The 20,936-nt window shown below is 41.3% G+C and overlaps 1 protein-coding gene across 1 annotated transcript; it reads right to left on the bottom strand.

Annotated features, from left to right (window-relative positions):
• Positions 1–308: 308 nt before the first annotated feature.
• numa1 (nuclear mitotic apparatus protein 1) lies at positions 309–20,414 on the bottom strand. Its single transcript, XM_088921333.1, has 25 exons — positions 20,350–20,414; positions 19,973–20,058; positions 19,025–19,107; positions 18,517–18,605; positions 18,167–18,244; positions 17,629–17,719; positions 17,164–17,293; positions 16,850–16,986; positions 15,831–15,939; positions 15,613–15,730; positions 15,197–15,337; positions 14,876–14,995; positions 10,522–14,688; positions 10,173–10,214; positions 9,570–9,626; positions 8,901–8,990; positions 8,492–8,701; positions 8,041–8,201; positions 7,408–7,654; positions 5,631–5,874; positions 5,097–5,230; positions 4,095–4,418; positions 3,628–3,735; positions 3,157–3,351; positions 309–2,199 (listed from the first exon to the last, which is right to left on the bottom strand). Exons 1-25 carry the CDS (start codon positions 20,389–20,391, stop codon positions 2,164–2,166), a joined length of 7,239 nt encoding a protein of 2,412 aa, XP_088777459.1. The 5' UTR covers positions 20,392–20,414; the 3' UTR covers positions 309–2,163.
• Positions 20,415–20,936: the final 522 nt, after the last annotated feature.

Raw genomic sequence — 20,936 nt, 5'->3', positions numbered from 1 at the left:
AACAGAGAACTGTTACAATAATTCAGAACATTGTATAGTTTGGTAGGCAAATGGTTGCCTACAAGACTTCTGCATCCTTTTTCCCTGTCTGAGAGCAGGAGGGAGGATCAGTGGAATGAGATGCGGATAATAACGTAACTGTACTTTTCCTGTTGACACAAGACATCTGATTGAATTAAAACAGCCGATTCCTCTTCATTCCTCACATTAATCAAGTCACAATCATCTTTTATATTGTGTGCATTTCACCCTCCTTCCCATTCATATTTGGAGCACTTTAAAACAGGGTAAGAAAATGCATGAAGCAGTTTTTGTTTTCCATTTTATTGGAAGGGAATGATATACAACTGGGAAACAGATTGTGAAGAAATAGGGAAAAAAGGCGAGATAGAGTACATTATCAAAGTCAGCAGCAAGCTTCCTTTTTAAACATTTGTATATGATAATAATGGAAGCAACATACTACTAGAGTTTAAAAGAGATTATTTGCAACCCATTTTGTGCACGTCATACAACACTCAAATTACCTTTCTCTTCAGAAGCTGAAAGTAATAGTGTAAAACTAATTATAAACCTTTCAGAAATCTTAGACTAAAATCTCAGCTGTTGTGACCTAAAACTAAAAAGAGTATAGCTATATATACTGAACCCAATATTCAGGTGTTCTTTAAAATCAAAGTGTTCATACATATTTGGCAATATTGTACTTAATGACCTCATTAAATAAGTTATTTTTGGACCACTTTTTCTCCTATGAATGTGTTTGTAATTAGTTTCAGTGTTCTTGTAACAAACCCACAGTTCTGTCTGGAGAATTTTAGCAGTTAAAGTTTTTTTCATTTGTACTATTTCCCAGCTACACAAAGCTTGTGGTCATGCTGCACCAACTCCACAGGTATCAAACTCTTAAAACCAAAGATTTTTCATGTTCCTCTTCGGTGCTGATACTTCACACAGAGTGTAAAAGAGACCCTCATTGTAATGAACTACCTTTTATGGTGAGAAACACAGTAGCTACTACCTGTACTGTCTGAGTGCAATAAAAACATTATATAAAGGCACAAAGCAAAAAGGCTCTAGATGAAGCCTCAAATGTTTTAAGAAAAGGAAAAAAAAGCATTACAAATGTTATAAAATAAAAATGTTAGAATGCCTTTAGGAATGTTAATTTAACAGTGAAATTAAACTACACCATTTTTTTTGTAGTAGGGAAAGAAAAAGTGATTTGCATGACATGGTAGGATTTGATGAAAATAGCCCAACATGTTTGCCTCACCCTATAAAGATGAAAAGTTTGAAAACTAAAAATATTTAAGTTCCATACTCACAACTGATTGAGTTAGGTTTTATTCCTCTCAATTTTTTACAATTTCCAATCATTGTCCATCAATGACTAGCATATTGTAGTGGCTCATGGTTTATGCAAACATCAAGGGCTTTCTGAAGTCCCCAATTTCCATTTCAAAAACAGATCGGAAAGGTTGTGAGATAAGACATTTAAAAAGTAAAAAAAAGTCTGGATAATGTCCGGTCTATAAAATAGACCAGTCTACATAAATATGAATAGCCTTTAAAAATTCTAGCCTTTTGAAATAGTCATCCAAAATAACTAGGACATTTAGGCCCTCAAGCAAGAGTTCTGTTTTGCTTAAATACAAAAGGGACACTGGCTTTCTATACCTCTTGTTCCACATCCTTTAAGAGTGAAAATGGTCAGCGACTTCACAAAGTACAAATATGCAAAAAACATTTATTTATAATGAAGTTTAAGCACTAACTATACTGCATAATAAAAAATATTTTACAGGGGGCATGAAAGTGAAGGAGGGTAGACTTAAGTTTTCCCAGAATTGTAATTCAATTACATATTGAGCCTGGAATGTTGAGATCTCCCTTCCTATGGCCTTAATTTTGCTTGACAGAATGATGTTAAAGGTTAAACTGTTTCCAACCCTGAGGGATAGCCCATGAATACAGAAGGCGAGAAAGGAGTCAATGTACGGTCAGGTTTACACTTCTGGAGGAACAGGATCGTTTTGGATATCATGTGGCCGCGTTCCAGTGAAAAGCCAAGGTCAGAAGGGTTTTGTGAGATACAATGTAAAGTTCACCCTAATCTTCCCTTCCACTCAGTCACCTGGCTGGCTTCATCACTGCAGATTATTATATCTTCATGTTTTTCATTGGCTTACGACTCATCTGAAAGGAAAGAAAAAAAAACACATTTAAAGAATAGATTCACTTCAGTCCATCATTCTTGACTGTTTTTAGACATTCCACCTGCATGATCTGACAGAATGGCAATACAGATCAGTGTGAATGACTCATCAACCACTGGTGCACAACCTAAACAGACCTTATCCTGCATTTAAACAAAGGGAAGTCAAATACTGATTTAATATGTTCAAAAATGGCAAGTCTAATTAAATAAAAAATTAAACTGTAATCTGTGCATTGTAGTGTAACACACTGAAGAAAGTGAGTTCCTCTTCCCAGTGAAAGCTCCTAATTAATACCAAAGTGCTATAAGCCTAAACCCAGGAGCTCCAGTCAAGCCAGGTGCACAGCAGCTCGAGTGAGGGTGAAGGGATTGGAGTGCTGTGAGAATGGTAAAGAGAACGTAGTTAAACCTTCATCCGGGAGTTTTTATTCCAGGTGTCCCCCTTCAGGTGTCTGGACAAAGGACAGGTCCATTAGACAAGGATGAGGGCATTTATTTGAAATAATAACACTGCAAATTTGGGTTCTGGAAAAAATGTAAAACAAACTTCCCAAACTGACAATACTGTATCAAATGACATTTTTTGAATTTCTAAAAGAGGAAAGAAAATCCTTCATGGATATTTCTCCCCCCAACTCTTCTCGTGTTCAGCGATTCCGAGATCAACTACTATCATACGAACCTCAACAATATTGCATAAATTATAAACAAGGCTTCGAGCATAGCCCTGACTTTTAGGAAGGAATGATATTCACATTCCTGAAGATTCCCTAACAATTGTCCTTTGGTGACAAACCACAGGAAATCTAATGATACTTATCTAACATAATGGACACCAATGGCGTTCTCACAACTTATTATGCATTACTGTAAATATGTTTATTAAGTGCTTATTTTGGATGGAGAACGCTTAACTGTTTCAAGCAATGTCTCACCTTCTTTGTGCTTGCAGCATTCTTGGGAGATTTGCTGCTGCTGATCCGTGGAGACCTGCGGGGGGTTTTGCTGGCGGCACCGGGAGACTTCCTGGTGCTGTTCCTAATCTTGCTCATGCTCCTCTGGAGGAGGCTGCCCCCCTTCTTCTTTGGCGTGTTGGCAACCGAGAACATCACCGACTCCCGGCGTCCGTCCTGAGGAGAGAGTCGATTTCCAGAAGATCAGAGGACGAAAAGCTCTGCGACACCCACTCAAACGGTATGGACTTGAAAACGGGAGAAAATCAAGCTTGGCGGTTCTCTAAGGGATTCAACAAAAGCATCACCACATCCGATCGCATGATCGATCGTTCTGTATTCCGTCTTTATCTGTGACCCATAGCTCAGGGTGTAAAGAAGTGTGTTCAGACCGCAAAAGTGAGGCGCCTGGCGCAGGTGCAGGGCAGTGCCAGAACAGCAGGACTTCCTCACCTGACAGCTGGGTGGCCTGTTCTGGGCATTCTGGACAGTGAAACGCCGGTCATTCTTGTCTTTGGGCGTCATAGGCCTTGGGAAGCAGGCAGTCATCATCTTCTTGGACTAACAAAAACAAAAAAACAGAGTGCACCAGAGTGTAAAGAAGACAACTTCAAAAATTATATTGGGTCAAAATTAATATATATATATACACACAAACTCTACCAAATAATGTATCATAAAAAGAGAATTGTGGCTCAAAAATAACTGGCACCATCCTGTAATAACGCTACACCGAGCAGATGTCATGTTTCATTGAATAAGAGAAAATATCATGCTGATTTCATTATGATCTACTTTGTTAAATGACAACTATTTATTCCACTTTAAAGAAAATCACTTTCTACATGAAATGTAGTAATGTCAAGGAGGCACTGGTTATACATATCCAGGCAGACCAACTCTTGCCTCTTGTCCATTACCTCAGGAGTATCTCCTCCTTCCTGCGGCACATTCGAGCAGCGCTTTAGCTGCTGGGAAACGTCTCCGGTGGCCCGCCGGCTGTATTGGGTGGAAGGCTGAGGCAGCATGGAGGCTCGATGAGAAGACAGGCCCTCGCTGATCTGGCCAGGAAGCATGGTCATGCGATGAGCAGGAATCTGCCCAGGGAGCACTGACATGCGATGGGATGCCAAAGTTTCATTGAGCTGCCCAGGCAGCATGGAGGCTCGGCGGATGGTCTCGTCAGGGTCTCCCAGTTTCACGTCATCGTCCGAGATGCAGAAGGAAGGGATATTGATGCTGGGCTAGAGGCACACAGAGATAATAACTTTGAACCAAGATAAAGAACAGATTCCATTATATGTGAAAAATCTCCAGTTTGTCAGACGTTACATCATCTTTAAAACATTCCCTCAAGGAGAAGATGTTTCTGCACTGTCCCTTTGTCTCCACTAGGTGACGTAGGAAAGCTACTTCATATTTCCAGGGATCAGGTTGTGGTGAGCAAAGTCCAAACACGTGACGTGGGGTCAGAGTGGTGGATGCCTACTGGATGAGCTAAAAATAGGAATTTCCAGCATGATTCTAATTGCAGGGATTTTGTTTTCGCCAACCCAGTATTTCCACCAGCGACATTGTTGAAGTATGAATCTCTAAGCTGCAAGTATATTAAAAACCAAATTTAAAAATGCAATGAAATAATCAGTTTTTAATCCAATACCAGGGAGCTGGAAAGAGATGAGCAGTTGCCCCATGCTGTAAAAGACCTAATGTACACTGATATACCTCCTATTGGCTGTGTACCAGTAACAGTGCAATGGTATACTATTGAAAAAACAATATTTGTGTTACAGAACAATTCAGCTGTTCATGCCCACAGTCAGCTAAAGTTACATTGATTTGTATAGTCCCCTTTCAAATACAAGAAACACAAACAAAATGCAATCCTAAATGAAACTTTTTTTTATTGTTGGGTCACTTACCCTGTTCTCCAGTGGGTAGCTTGACTTGAGATGTGGAAGACAGGATTTGTTGCGGGTCTGCAATTCTGCAATGCGCATCCAGTCCTCCGTGTGCTCGGGTTCATTCTGAGCACCAGCTATAAATGCGTTTGTGCCTGGGAGAGCAGGGCAACCGCAGCACAGAGAAACAGTTAGAGAAAACACGTTTTCCCACATGCTTGCAAAGAAATAAACTGTAAAAGAAAGCATTGCCAGTTTAATAACTCAAATGTTACCAAGGTGTTCGGTGAAATGAATCTCAAATATAAAACCAAAATAATTTAGATTCTTCCAGCCTTCATGAATCACTCTCATTGTGGACAAAAAGATGAATAAATCTCCAGGACCCAATGGTATCCAGCCAATAGTACTTAAGGAAACCAATGTATTTAAACACCGACAATTTCAACACACCAAACTCTACGATCACAGGGCAGGCCAGAAAAGCTTGAAATCGAAATGCTCTTTGATTTTGTCTCTTTGAAGAGAAATGCACACACAGAAGGCGGTACTCACTCCGGCGAGCAGCGACACTGCTGGCAGCGCCAGGGCGATAGCCAGGAAGGTTGAAGAGCGATTCGCTGGCAGAGATCTCATTGTCGAGGAACTCCTGGGAGGCGTTCAGGCGCGAGGGCAGCGAGGCCATGGAGACAGGGCGACTCTTCTGTGTCTGAGTGAACAGGTTGGGATGGGACTGAGCTGACTGGAGACTATAGAAGGAGGAATTCACACTCTCAGGCTCTGGTGCTCCAGGGGTCTTCTGTAATGCAAGAAAAATGTTGAAGGTGAGTCAGGATAATGCACTCTCTTATATATGTGATGCACAAACACACTGACCAGGGATAGTGATCAAACAACACAAAAGTATGCTTTCATTGTTTAGCTTACTAGGCAGAACTTTTCCTGAGCAAACATTTATAGCTTCTCAAAGTGATAAAGAGTCTTTGTCTCTGTATGAACTGGTGCACATTAATCAATTCAAAAACTTTCAGTCACCAGCAACGTTGCATTAATCCAGTCTTGCATGTTTTACATTATTTCATAACATTGACCAGTTTATTCATCAGTTTCTGCTCTCAACAGTTAAAAATCGGCATCACCCCAGCCTTAACCAAGCTGAAGGTTTAAGGTGCCTCTTTCAATAAAATCCTGCAGCTGGCAGTGATAAATGAAGATCTGTGTTTAAAATTATTTTCCATAGTAGAATTGATTATCAAGGATATTTTCTGATCTATCACACTTACATAAAGTGAAACCTAAAGTGCTACTTAGTGAAAGAGGCAGTACAATTGCTTGAAAATCTTTTTTTTCCCCCGTTTACACTAAAAACCTTTTCTATGTCATTCATAACCAGTGCAAGAAGAGGAGAGAGACGGTTGTGAAGGGGCAACAGTGAAAGCACAATGAAAACTTAGTAAAACACTGAGGAAAAAAGGAGAAACACTGTGCAAATCAGCTTTACATTTGTGACCAAAGAAAAATACATTCCCATAACCACTGATTTTCTTCCTGCAGGCTTAATAAGCCGAGACCTGGCAAGGAAAATCACGAGGTCTAAATCTGCCGGCAGTTCCTGGAGGAAAATGGACAGGTTAACAGGCATCTGCAGCTTGTTAGTACAATGTGCGCATTTGTTTTTTTAAGGATGAGCAGAATAAACTATCCACAAATTGCCACATTTTAAAATACAGACATACCTCTTAGAGTGCCCTTTTGGTATGATGCTCTTTAAAAATAAAAACAAATCTAATAAAACTGTAAAAAACAAAATTTATAAGATGGTTGATAATAGTCATGGAAATCTGGGAGGAAAATAAAGTCACGGTTATCATTTCCATGTCACCCAATCAGCTAATGAGAGCTAGTAGAGGAGATAAAGTCTTGAGCTAATTGTTTTCACTTCAACCTTTTTTTCCCTGGTTATTTTAGCACTTTCAACCTGCAATGTCTGGAAAAACTGCTGCAATTTAATAAGGGCAAAAATGTTGGGGAAAAGTAAAGAAGGCCACAAGTGCCTCATTGATATTGGTCACAGTTACTCTTTGTTAATATAGAAACTCTTAAAACTATGATGGTGTGCAGAGCATCAATATTAGAGCTATTTTTTAAAATGATACTCTCATGTATCAATCATAGGTAAAAAACATTTGGGAACACTGAAGGACCATATTAAATGTGGCGGTCAGAGCACCAGTGTTATAAGAGGTATGTGTGTACGAGCTGTGGCTGGAAAGGTTAGGAAGAGGTCAGGCATGCAGGGCATTGTGGGGGAGTGAGGGAGGGTGCTCTTGACCTTTGTCAGGGTGATGTTGATGATCTGCGTGGTGCGGCGGCGTGCCGAGCGTGACTTTTTGGATGAGTCGAGGGTGAGCTCCCCCAGGGAGGTGATGCTGCTCTCCAGCTTGGATTCGGCACGCACCATCATGGGGGTGAAGTAGAGCGTCTCTAGGGACTCCCCACTTAAGATGCGGCGTTTCGCTGCCAGGCGCTCCGAGCTCCTCACCGGCGGGGTCGTCTTGTCTGTTGAGGTGGACGGTTTCCTACGTGGGGGAGCACAGTTCAAGCACACATCTCTTGGAGCTATATTGTTAAAGACCCACTTCATGCAGACCTGAACTCCTCATCCACAATCTGACGGAGACGTCATCTAGCACATGACCAACATTTTTATTTTTGTCTTACTGATCTAGACCAAGGTGTTTTATCTATAAGGTTGTGCATTTTACTGACAAAAGACCTAAATAAAAAAAAACACAACTGAGAACCACTTCTGCACTTCACATTTTACTATGCTAAACATATCAGTTGCAGGTTAACTTAATTGGGTCAGCAGTAAACAAACAAGGAACTAAGATTTAATAATCCTGGAAAATTTGATTCCAATATGAGTCAATTCCAAAAGGAAGAAGTATTTCGAACAGATTACCTGGTAGAGTTGAGGGAGTCATCCAGACTGAGATCCAGGCTGTCTTTACTGGTTTCCTGTGTCTTTTCTGGGACATCAGAACATTCGGACACGTGGTTCTTTGTAGTGTTACTGCCAGCCTGGAACTTCTGCTCTCGCAGCTGCCTGTCTGCCAAGTCCACCTGCCAATCCCCAGACAATGTGTACTCTTCCATCCACAAATATTTTCATTTGCCATACACAGATATTTTTGATAAAGCAGAAACTAATACTCGAGTTCTTTTTGAGAAAAAGCCTAAGAGACACAACTGAGATACACTGCTGTTCAACTGATCAGAACCAAGGGAGTTTTCTATTAATAAGAATATAATCTTAGCGTCCAGGCATAACCACAAGACGGGTCAGAAGGAGATTGTAAAAATGAGAGCTGTACACGGGGAGAGAAGGGGCAAACTCTGGAAGCAGCACTGACCTGAGCCTGCAGACTGCTGACTTTGGAGCTCAGGTTCTTGACGGAGAGCTGGGCCTGTCGCAGCTCTGTTGCCAGCTGCTTCTGCTCGGCTTTCAGAGCGTTGTTCTCCTGCTGGCTCCCTTCCAGCTTCTTCTCCAGGGCCTGGATCTGCTCAGTGGCCTCCTGCAGCTGCTGCTTTTTGGCACCATAGTGGGTCTTGGCTTTCTCCACCTAGGGCAGTAATGACAGCAAAAGAACCTTGAAGTGTTCCTCTTCTCAGAGTGTAACCAGGACTACCGCACCTCTGCTAAACACATTAGAAAGGGAGGACTGCTTAACTTCATTTCTGAAACAGGTTGCCTGAAACACTTCTTTATGAGCCTGCTCTCTAATGAGCAAAGAGAAAGGGTGAAGCTGGTATAGTACACACCTGGGCCTTGTAGTGCTCCAATACCCCATCCTTATGAGTCAGCTGCTCCTGCAGCTCAGAGGTCTGCTTCTGTAGCTCTTCATTTTGCTCCTGTGGGCAACAGCACAAAGGCTTTTGCTGCAGTAAAGGTTGGTGATGAAAAACCATCAAAGACATTCTTTCATCAAAGGATCAGGATCACCCTTTCAGCACCTGTTCCAGGTCACACACTGGGGTACTGTTATTGCTATATAAAGCGTGGTTCTGAAGTAAGAGTGCCATCTACTGGTCGACCAATTGCAACAACAACCCAGTTTTCTCTAGACGTCTCCCATCACAGTATTGAATTGATGCTTAGCTTTTGAGACCCTAGGAGATCAGACTAGAGCAGGTGGTCCCAACTGTGCAGAATCCAACATTTATTTAGATATTTTATGCCTTTTTGCACTGTCAACAGCTCAAGGCTGTGGAGGAGAAGAGATAAATTGGTCAAACAGCCTTAATTGGATCAATTTGAGCCTTCTCAAATTGTAGAGCTGTTTGTGACGGAAGCAGACACAGAAAGCTTACTGAATTTCCTGAGGACCAGAGCAGGGAACCCCTGGGATAGGTGGTGGTAACGCCACCATCAGTATTAAACCATGACCACTTTTCAAGGAATGGGCATCCAGCAGGTGTTTACGCACCTACCTTCACGTTGTTCTGTTCAGACTTGGCTGTGGCAAGTCTGTCCATCAGCTCATCTACCTGTGCAGGAAGACAAAAAAATGTCATTAAAACCTTAGGCTAAAATACATCTTTTGCACAACTACCTTATCAGCCAAAAATGTGACAAAAGAAAATCTGCCTCAGAGAAACTTTAATTTTCAGATGGTCCAACCCATTGTTGAGTATTTAGATGATCATATGATTAAAAAAGTTCCAACAATTTTTCATGGCAAAATAAGCATCAGACCCTACCACCATGATTGCGTACAATATACTGTATGGCGTCTTAATTCACACATTTACAGAAAACACATTTCATGATTCAGCAGCTTAAAAGAACATTAAAAAGGCACCTTGTATTTGTAAGCTTGTTTTCTGAAAATATCATTCAGTCCTTGTACAGTCAAGTTAAATTTAAAAAGCAGCAGGAAAAAATTAGTTTGAATCAACTTGCATGCAAGCCAGCCAGGGAAATGGCCACAAAGACAGCATGTAAAGCCCATTGTTATAAAAGCCTTAAAAATCCATAACGATTAAAGACCAGAAAGAACAGGGCCAGCGTGCATCTGCTTAGGAGAATTGTACCTTTAATGTTTCTGAATCCAGAAACTTCTGCATATCCTCAACCTACATAACAGAGGAGCTAATTGAGATACAACTGTTTTTAAATGCCAAAACCATCCTTTAACATTGAAAATGAGTATCATATTATAACAAAGCACTTGCAAGTACACAATAGGACATCACGATTTCCTGAATATAGCATTTCAAATTATTAAGTTCATCTGGCAAAACTCTGTATTTATGAAACAATCCCAAAAACATTGTTGCCAGAGTACAGAATTAGAATGTGAAACGTGAAAAATGTGAAAACGGATGAAGATCTAGGTGACTATTTTTTTTTGCCTACGAGGAAAACGAGAAATGACCGTACCTGAATAACCAACTTCTGCCTCTCGTCCTGGAACTTCTGCCTGTCACTCAGCACCTTCTTCTTGATGCTTTCGTACTTCTCCGTCAGGACGTCTTGTCGTTTCTTGCCTTCCAGGACATCTTCCTTCAGAGCTGCGATCTGTTTCTGGTACTCCGTTCGGACTTTCTCCAGGGCGAAGGAGTGGGACTCTCTCTCCACGGCCAGCTCGGCATCGAAACGGCGCGCTCCGAGGCTGGACTCGGAGCAGATCTCCAGGTTCTCGCTCGTCAGCTGGCTGTTGATCTGCTGCAGCTTGCAGACCTGCCCTTTGTGGGCAGCGTTCTCCTCCTGCAGTTTCTGGATGGTGCGTTCTTGCTCTGAAGTCATCTCTCTCAGTGGGCGGAGCGTGGACAGTTCTTCCTTGACCTGCTGCAAGTCGTCCTCCAAGGCAGCTACAGCCCTCTCTCTTTGCTCCAGTTCCTCCTGGTGTTTGGCCTGCGCCAGGCAGAGCTCAGCTTGCTGCTGCTGGCACTTTCGTTTAGCTGGTAGCAACTCGGCAATAAGAGTCTGGGCTTTTGTTAGCTCCAGACGTACATCGGACAGCTCTGCTTCAGCCTTGCTCAATTCCTTTCGTAAGGCTTCTTTTTCGGTGACCAGTTTCTCATTTTCAAGCTGAAATGAGGGGGAGGAAGCCGACAACATTTCGTTCTTCAGATTAACTATCGTTTCTTCCAGCTCCTTGCGCTGGGCCTCCTCTGCAGCAATGGCTCTGCATCTCAAGAAGTCTCTCTCCTCATTTTCCTGCTGCAGAGCATCAAGTTTCTTCTGCAAGGTGTCTGCTCTCTGTTCTCTTTCAGCAGCTAAAGCAGAGGCAGCAAGGACTTCTGCCTGAAGCTTATCTACGTTTTCTTGAAGCTGCTCGCGCTCATGTGCCTCACAGGCAGAAGCTTTGCTCCTCAGTTCATCCTTCTCTATTAACTGCATATGTGTGTCTTTCAAGGCCTTCAGCTCTGCTTGCAATTGTGCCACCGCACATTCTCTCTCCGATCCAAGTGAGGTCGCAGCTAGAAGTTCTGACTGCAATTTTTCTATCTTTTCCTCCAACGCGTTTCGCTGAGCTTCCTCAGTGGAAATAGCCTGGCTCCTCAAGTTATCCTTCTCCTTTATTTCACTGAGCAAGGCATTAAGTTTTAATTCTCTTTCAGAGGCAAGGGAAGAAGCCTTCAGAACTTGAGCCTCAAGCTGGGTCACTTTGTCTTCCAACTCTCGGCGGCAAGATTCCTCTTCAGAAACAGCACGGCATCGTAATATGTCTTTCTCCCCCATCTCCTGCTGCAGGGCATCAATTTTGTTCTGTAAAGTCCCAGCCAGCTGTTCTTTTTCTGCAGCACAAGAGGTAGCAAATTGGACTTCTGTCTGGAGTCTTTCTATGGTTCCCTGCAACTCTTTTTGCTGAGCTTTCACTGTAGCAGCTTCCTGGCTTCTCAGGTCTTCTTGCTCCTTCAGCTTCTTGATTTTCTCCTGTAGTGAGGTGAGCTCCAGTTCCCTGTCAGAGATGAGGGACGAAGCCGCATGGACTTCCGAACGGAGCTGGGATATTGTCGCCTCCAGCTGTCTGCACTTGGATTCTTCGGCAGCTAGTGCTTGGCAAGACAACAGCTCTCTCTCTCTTTGTTTTTCTATGTCCTGTTTTAAGGAATTAAGGTCCTTTTCTAGTGACTCCATAGCCCCTTGTTTCTCAGAAGCAAGTGATGAAGCAGCCAGGACGTCTCCACGGAGCTGCTCTATGGTGTTCTCTAGTTCTTTGCTTTGGATTTCCTTGGCGTCTGTCAACTTGGTTCTCTCATCATCCCGGAGTTGTAACACCTTCAATTTTCCATTTACATCCTGAAGTTCCTTTTTTAAATCTTCTAACTCATTGTCTTTCTCTGAAATAAGGGAGGATGCAAGAAGAGATTCTGCTTGCAGCTTTTGTAATTCTTCCACTGCAGCAACTACTTGATTTTTCAAGCTATCTCTTTCCTGTTGCTCCTCCAGTTTCAGCACATCCAGTTCTCTTTTTTGTTTCTCAATCTCTAGCTGTAAACTAGTCCTTTCTTCTTTTAAGGCAGTCTCACGGATTTCAAACAAGGAGCGAACCTCTTCCAGTTCTTTGGACAGTTTATCCACCTGTATCTTCTGTTCACTGCAGATGGATTCTGAAGACTCCAAATGTTGTTCTAAGGAGACCACTCTGTCTTGATGTTGATCCACAAGCTGTGATGTCTGAGCTTCAAAGGCTGCAGTCTTTTCGACCACCAGCCTTTGAGCTTCTGCCAATTCCTTTTCCAATGCAGAGATATGTTGCTTTTGCTCTGCACAAGCTTGCTCTAGTTCTAAAACCTTTGATTGTAGTGACTTGATTTCCTCCTCCCTCTTTTCCAGTATAGCCTGTATAGCAGAAGACCTCTCTTCTCCAGTCTGGATGCTCTGAAGAAAGGACTTGATCTCCTCTTCCTTTGCAGTTAGCAGGGCTTTTAAGTGGACAACCTCTTTTTCTTTATCTTCTGCCTCCTGCTTATAAATCAGAGTTCCTTGCTCTTCATCAGCTAAGCGTTTCTTGAGTTCCCCAAGCACCAAGCTCTCTTTCTGCAGATGGAGAATACATTCTTGTTGGGTCTTTAGTTCCTCTTGTTTCAAGAGCAGTTCTGCCTGCAAGGCTTCCAGTTTTGATTCCTTCTGTCTTAAAGTTGCCTGGACATCATTTAACTCCTGACTCAGAGTAGAGAGTTGATTCTGGTGTTCTTCAATGGTTGACTGAAGATGAACGTCTGCGTTCTCTTTTGCCTTTTTGACAGTTTCTAGTTCCAACAAAGATTGCTCAGTTTTGCCGATAAGCCTTTCAATTTCCTCCTTTTTTGCTGCCAGTTCCTGGATCTTGGTTTCTTCAGTCAGAGCCAGCTTACCTTCAAGAGCTACCACCTCAGAATTCAGCTTCTGAATTGTCTGTTCTTTCTCCTTGATTACTAAATATGCTTGATCTCGCTCCAAGGTCAGTTTTGTTGTCACAACAATGCCTTCTTCCCTGAGGTTTTCCAGACTGGATTCTGCTGTCAATTTTCCCTGCTTCTCTTTCAAAAGCTCCTTTTGGACAAGCTCCAACTCAGCAGACATTCTCTGGTTCTTACTTGCCAGATCCTGGACCTCCTCTCCCATCTGGGAGATCCTCTGTAGATCAGTAACACGAGTTTCTTCAAACCTTTTCCTCTCAGCTTCCAATTCAGCTCGCAGATTTACCACAGTCTCCTCCAGAGCAGCTAGCTGATGATGGAGTTTATTATTCTCTTCAGCTATGCTTGAGTGATGGGCCAGCTTTCCTTTATAATCGTGAAGGGTCCTCTCTGTATCTTGAAGTGTTGTTGTCAAAGATTCAACTGTTTGAATATGACTGGATCGTTCAGCTTCATTCTCAAACTCCAGGCTCTGGCACTTGGAGCGCAGCTCAGTGACAGCAGCTTCCAAAGCAGCGACTTTCACCTCCAGAACCTGCTTCTCTTCCCTCAGCTCTGAGATAAGACTCTGGTGAGTCCTCTGATGATCTTCGAGTGTGAGGATCTGCTGTCCAAGTTTTTCAATTTCTTCTTCTTTTGCCTTTTGAAAATGATGGTATTCAGCCAAAGCAGCATCTCTCTCTCTTGCAGCCGTCACAGATGCTTCTTGCAAGGAATTCTCTCTGCGAGAGCTTTCTTGCCTCTCCAAGTTCCATTGCTGGGCATTGGACACAGCTTCCTCTTCTTTCAGTCTTAGAGCATCACCAAGATCATCCACCTGTTTGTTCAATCCATTGATAGTCTCCTGCGCAGCTTGCTCCTGCTTCTCCATTTCTTTCACCTCAAGCTCTCTCTGGTGCACGATATCACTCAGTTTAGCAATCTCCATATTTAAAGTCTCGATCTGGTTAGTAAGTTGCTCTTGTTGTTCTCTTGAGGTTCTCTCTAACGTTTCCTTCTCACACTTGAGGTCCGAGAGGGCCTGCTGCAGCCCAGAGATGACCCCATCTAGATGGGATTTCTCATTTTCAAACTTGATTCTTTCAGTATTCAGCTCCATCTGAGTCTGGGATTTCTCCTCTTCCAGCCTAGCGATAACATCTTCAAGCTGGGACACCTTAACAGCGAGGTCAGCCACCTCCTGTCTCAAACTCTCCATCTGTCAGGGGGAAAGCAGAAATTATCCGATCCATTTATATTACCACCGTTAACATGAAACTTCAGACTTGGAAAATCATTATAAATCATGTAAAAATCTGGACAGCATTTTAAGAATCAAAGCTTTCATAAATGTTTGTGAGTGCCCTTCACCCTATTACGTAAGCACTAAAAAAAAAAAAACATACCTTCAACACATCTCCCATCACTTCTCCTTCTTCCCTATGTTGAGACTGTGCCTTACTGAGCTGGTCTTCAAGTAAGGAGATTTTCCCTTGAAGAATCAGAATTTGTTCAGACAAATCCTCCTGAAAGAAGGGAGATATAAAAGTTTTTTTTCAGCCTCATGAATTAGCTAGACCAAACATGAACATTAAGTTACTGCAACCTACATCTCAGCGAAGTGGAAGTATAGTCCAGATTTCCCTTGTTAAGAGTTTCAACTCTCAAGCATTCCAATTTCACACAAAAAAAATGTGAGGGAACAAAAAACTGGACTCCGCTCTAACCTTATCTGCGATGGCCTGGTTGAGCTCACTCTCCAGGGAAACTCGTCTGGACTCCCATTCTTTTACAGACATCTCTTGCTCATCACTCAGCTTGTCCACGGCTGCTTGGGCCTTCGTGAGTCGATCCAGCACATCACGCATCTGTGCAGAGGAAAAAAAATCCTAATTATTACATTTTTGTTATACTCGTTCAAACCACGCTGGCTACACTTCCCAATTTGTAGAAAAAGAATACACATTCATCGTCCTCAACGTTCATTAAATGAAAACAAGAATAAAACTTTAAAAGATGACTACTACTAAATATGCAGAAGACAGATTATCAGCTTTGTCCTTATAAAAATGTGGAGAGGGCCCCCCTTTCCAAATACCGCAGCTGCAAGAGATAATTATGTTGAGGCTTTTTTATAACCTACTTGGAAAGACAGATTTCCGTTTTCTTCCGTCAGCTGGTCAATCTTCCTCTCCATCTGGCCTTTGTTGGTTTTCAGATCCTGGCACTGCTTTAGGATGTCTTGCAACCTCTTCAGCAGACTAGTAAGTAAGAGGAAATGGTGTATGAGCGAAGAAGTTGCAGAGAAATATACTCAAAACAAAAGGACTTTTTTGTTCCATCTCATCCTGTTCTCTTTACCTTTCATTTTTGATCCTCAGATCCTCCAGCTCATTGGACTCTTGACTTTGCTCATTGCTCTGTCTCATTAGCCTCTGAACTCTCTGCTGCAGAAGGGACAGCTGGGTCTCTAAAACATTTAAGTAAGATGGTTTTAATATAATCATCTAATCTCTTTTTAAAACTCCATCTAATGTGACTATGCGATATTACCTGCTCCTCAAAATTCTAAATGTTTAACCAGTGGTTATCAGATATGACAGGGTTCCCTTTGCTAACAAATTCAGAGACTAAACCACAACACATAAACATAGTTGAAATTAAGCCTCTGAACTGAGGTATATCTCCATTTAGCTGTAAGTAATACCGTCAGGTTCTTGTAATGCTGAAAGCTTAATGCTTGCTTAATTTTGGGGTTTCTTGATATTGGTACATACTGTTTCAAAAACCTCAGGCAGGCTCATATCTGATATAAACCCTGTACCAATTCACAGTTGCCTAACTACAAAATATGGATGAAATTTGACCCATGTTTGGACAAAATCCTCTCTTACATTTTTATTCAAGGTCAAACAGAGAAGCAGAAATAACAATACTGGAAGCAGAAGGTCAGTTAGCCATCAATATCCAACAATAAGGCTATGACGTGGTGTTTCAATCTTTTCTCATACGTTTACTGTATGCACTTATTTGTGAAGGAAAGCTTGTTAAGAACAGACAAGGATTACGATATACGCTCCATACAAGATGTAATTTAACAGAAGCTTAGGCTCACATGACCCATGACTCTAAAGCATTTATTTTGTGGTTGTTATTCATGTTTTCAACCACTGGCAAACTTGTTGCATTCACATTTCAATATTCAACTCTTCTGATTTACAGAGACGAACTTGCCCTGGGTACCAACAGATAATGTAAAAACCTTGTTGTTCTGTCCCAGAGTTGCCTTGGGTTGAAAAGATGAATTTGAAATACCAGGCAGCAATCAGATACCACTACTTTTCAAATCTTATCCTTGAATGGTCTTATTAAATTAGTACCTCTCTCAGTGATGATCTTATTACTGTTGGCTAATTCCAGCTCCAACTCGTCTCTCATATTCCTCTCCTCAGCCAGCTGTTTACGCAATTTGCGCAGCTGGAACTGAGGTGTCTTCAGTATGTCCTGGATGGGAGAGCTGAGGGACAAAACAAACAGCCACTTTCATTGCATCATTTGTAGTTTTTAGCTGCTAATGAACTAAAGTAACTGAAACAAGTTGCTCTACATTTCCAAACAGGAAAAAAGAAAAGGAGAGAAATCAGTGGATTTTTTTTGATTGTCTATGGAATGAAAAATTAAAAACAAAGGCTACCTCACTGAGCTTGAAGCCACAGTCTGAAGGTCCACAAACTGTACTTCAGGCTTCCTTTTCCTTGTGAAAACAGGGGAATCTTCATCACTGATACTGGAGAGGCTGGAAACACTGGACAGAGCAAACTTGACTGGAAAGAGAGCAAATGCAGAATTTTGTTGTGAGGACGTAGAAAATGAATCTTAACACTTTGAATCGACACAACCATGTAACAGAATTACAATTTTATGATGAAATATAATCAAGTAAAAGCTCGACTGGATCAATAAATTAGGGTGACTGAGCATTCCTTACAGGAAAATTACCAATTAGAATTGAGTTTCTTTCCACACAGGGATTAGTCTTATACTGTATAGTACACTCAACCCATAGTCTGGTAACAGAGTACTGCTGAGCTTATGCCTCAGTATATGGCGTACAGAAATGGACCCACTCTCTGTGAGCCATCACGCAGCACACACTGACCTTTTCTCTTAAGAAAATTCTCCAGGTTGTCGTTCAAAGAAAGACTGTCCTCATTATCGAGAACAAAGCGAAGGACAGATGCTAACTCAGCCTGATAAGAGAGAGATACACAGGATCAAAAGACATGAAAACAAAGAAGAATATCAGTCTCAATGGGACCATTCTAAATCATTTTATGAAGCAACTAACTATGGTAGGTGTTAGTATTAGAATGATTGCAGTATTGTATGGAACGTGTTTCACATTGGTTATTTAGTGTTTTAACACTAATTCTTAGTAATTAATAATTGCTTACTAATTATAAGACTGCAGCTTGGCACTTATTCAAGTGATAAATACGCTTGAGGGACAACGACAGTGCACCAATTAGTATGAAAATGCCCTACACTGTATCCATCCCGGAGACTGAACTTAATGTTCCCAGAAGTGTTTTAATGAGATTGTGATGAATCCCAATTATGAGCACAGTTTTTACAGCTCTTGCATTTGAAGATATTTTCATTTTAGAATGGGTCATTTTTCCCTGCAGGATTATTACCTGTGTCTTGTAGTTCAGGTTCTCAAATCCCTGCAGACTGGTGCACATGTTGGAGTAGTACAGGAGAAGAACCACCACCTACATAAAGAATATAATAAAAGGCAGAAACAAGAGGAGGTTGGTTGATTCATCTAGACTGTTTGGTATGTAATAGTGATTTGACCCAAGGATATCATCCAGCTGTTTCTTGAAGAAAGCCAGCATATCAGCTTCAACAACAAGGCTGTGTAGCTTGTTCCACACTCCCACAATCCTTTATTTGTAATATACTTACATTGCATTAAACCCCAAAAGAAGCAAATGTAAAAAAAAGACTGGCAAATACTACTCTCCTTTACATAATGGATTACCTTTGACAACTCCACTTCTAGATTGTGTCCATTCAAAACATTCTGCCATGAGACGATGGCTCCCTGATCAGGTTTGTACTTGCAGTGACCTTTTGAAGAGAAAAGGAGAAAGACCTATGAGGTTTCAGGTGTTACAGCCCTGGGAAGATCCAACGGAGTCTTTCACCTGCTGTCGGTCATCCTGCTAACACTTTGCCCATTTACATCATGAGTTTCGGTTACCCGGTTCTCTTTCTCCACAATTACAATCCACCTCAAGCCCAGAATGATTCACACGAACGTGCCCATCTAAACAGCCTTATTATTAACATTTTCAGATAAATAATACATCATTTTTTCAAATTCTTTTGAACACTACTAGAAGAGAAAATGAAAATCTTCCTTTTCAAAATCAGGCAGAGTGCCCACCCCAAAAAATCAAACAGAACAGTAGTCCCCTTCTGTTGACAATACCACTCCTTTCTAAAATAACAAGGGGATACAATGTCAAAAAGGAAATAACACTGACTTTGTAAAAAGTTGGCAATAAAATCCAATCTCCCCTGGACGGGCTGATTGAGCATCGACTGGGACTCATTTTCTTGCCCCTTCCTGCAAAGAAAAGATATGAAACGTTTCTTTGGTTGGACAACAAATCCATTTCTAGGGATGGAGGGATTTTTTTTTACACCAGATAATTCCAGCCCTTTGCAATCAATCTCTACTCATTAAGCGTGTTAAGATAACAGCAATAAAATAAAACAACCCTGAGAAAATTAACTTTTCCCTTTGAAAGGGAAAAGCTCAATATGTAACAAGACAGAAGACTTTAATTTTAACTTGAAGTAATAGCAACATACAACTCCACTGTGATGGGCAAGTGCTGCTTCCATCTTACGAACACATGGGGCCCTATAATTCTTCAAGTGGATGCAAGTCAAAACTCTTATATCAGTGAAGTGCACTACCGTTCTGCATGTGCCCCAGGTCTGCAGGTTTCACTAATACAGTCGACTCGCAACTAAGGCACTCTCAACTCACAGCTTTACGCAGTTGGCTCAGGAAAATAAGTGAAAAATACTTAATTCTCTGAAACATTCATCAAGCAGACCTAGGAGAACTAATTAGTAAGCCATCATATTTAGAGTTTTTAAACTTATATTTAATATCTTGTAATACATTAAGAGGTTACTAGGGAGTTTACATAAAGGTCATAGGGTACAATTTGACTACACACAAATTTAAGCACTACTCAAAATCTCTAACCCCCACGTATGCAAGTCGACTGTACTCAGCTACTATAACTTGATTAAACAATTTATTCAGTTAAGTTAAAAACTCAAGTTTTTAAATTGGAACAAAAATTGGAATTTTTGGCTGTCCTCTGGCACTCTAGCCCTGCACCCACTTAGTGGTATGAAAACTTTGCCCATCCAGCTGTTACCATAAACCGAAGAGTTTAGGCTATGCCACTTACAGTTTGTATATCAGTTTAACTAAAAGACGGCCATCCTGGAGGTTGGAGATCTTGTCAACAGGTTCTTCTAAGCTGAGGCTGTTGATCTGATAAAACAGGAAAAAAAAGAGATTTGCGTACATTTTAAAAAAGAAACTACACTGTGAAAGGAATTGAAGTGTGGCAAACTAAGCAGATGTATCTTATGTAAAGAAAGCTTTGCGCTTGACACAAAATTTCACTTGAGTGCAGTTTGGCCACAACAACTTGAAGCACAGTCTAACTGACACAAGCAGATGCCTTTAGTAACATGAAATTGAACACCAAAAGCCAAGACCTATATTGCCCATTACAAGAGGATAAAGAGGGAAAAAGGCATTAGCAGTAATAACACTTACCCACATCAACAGAGCAGCTTCTTTTGTTTCATGAAGAGCCATTTCTAACAATACAGGCTCTCTCGTCCCCTGCAAGAGGAGCAAAACTGGTGAGTGGCACTCAAGGTTACTTGCAAAAATACTAGCACTGCTTTGCTGGAAAACTAACTTTGAGTAATTATTTAGATCTAGAAATGAGCACAAACATTTCATGACTGGAAAACAAACCATCATCTTAAAATAATTATGCATTCAAACATTTCTGTTAGCGAATGAGAATGTCTATTGATTAAGTCCTTTGCTTGAAGGACCCTAAAGCAACAATTTTCCAGTGGACAACAAGGAAAATCATTGTCCATCATGAGAAAAAGCAACAGTAATGTTATATACAGTATTAAAGCTCATTGAGCAGTGGGATCAGCTGCAACGATCTAGGACTCAAAGATCAGTGAGCGAGCAGGTTTAGAACCCAACAAGATGCACTTATTTTAATAATATGTACATATAGTTAAAATTATGTTACCTTTCATTTCTGCCCTTAATTATACAACGTTCGATAGATACAATCATAGTCAGTTATTAAGGATCGATACTCATAATGGTCTTCA

Source organism: Atractosteus spatula, chromosome 7 (genome assembly GCF_055471065.1).
Source record: "Atractosteus spatula isolate fAtrSpa1 chromosome 7, fAtrSpa1.hap1, whole genome shotgun sequence".
In the NCBI taxonomy this organism is placed as follows: domain Eukaryota; kingdom Metazoa; phylum Chordata; class Actinopteri; order Semionotiformes; family Lepisosteidae; genus Atractosteus; species Atractosteus spatula.
Note: the sequence above shows the minus strand (reverse complement) of the source record. Positions and strands in the feature narration are given on the sequence as shown.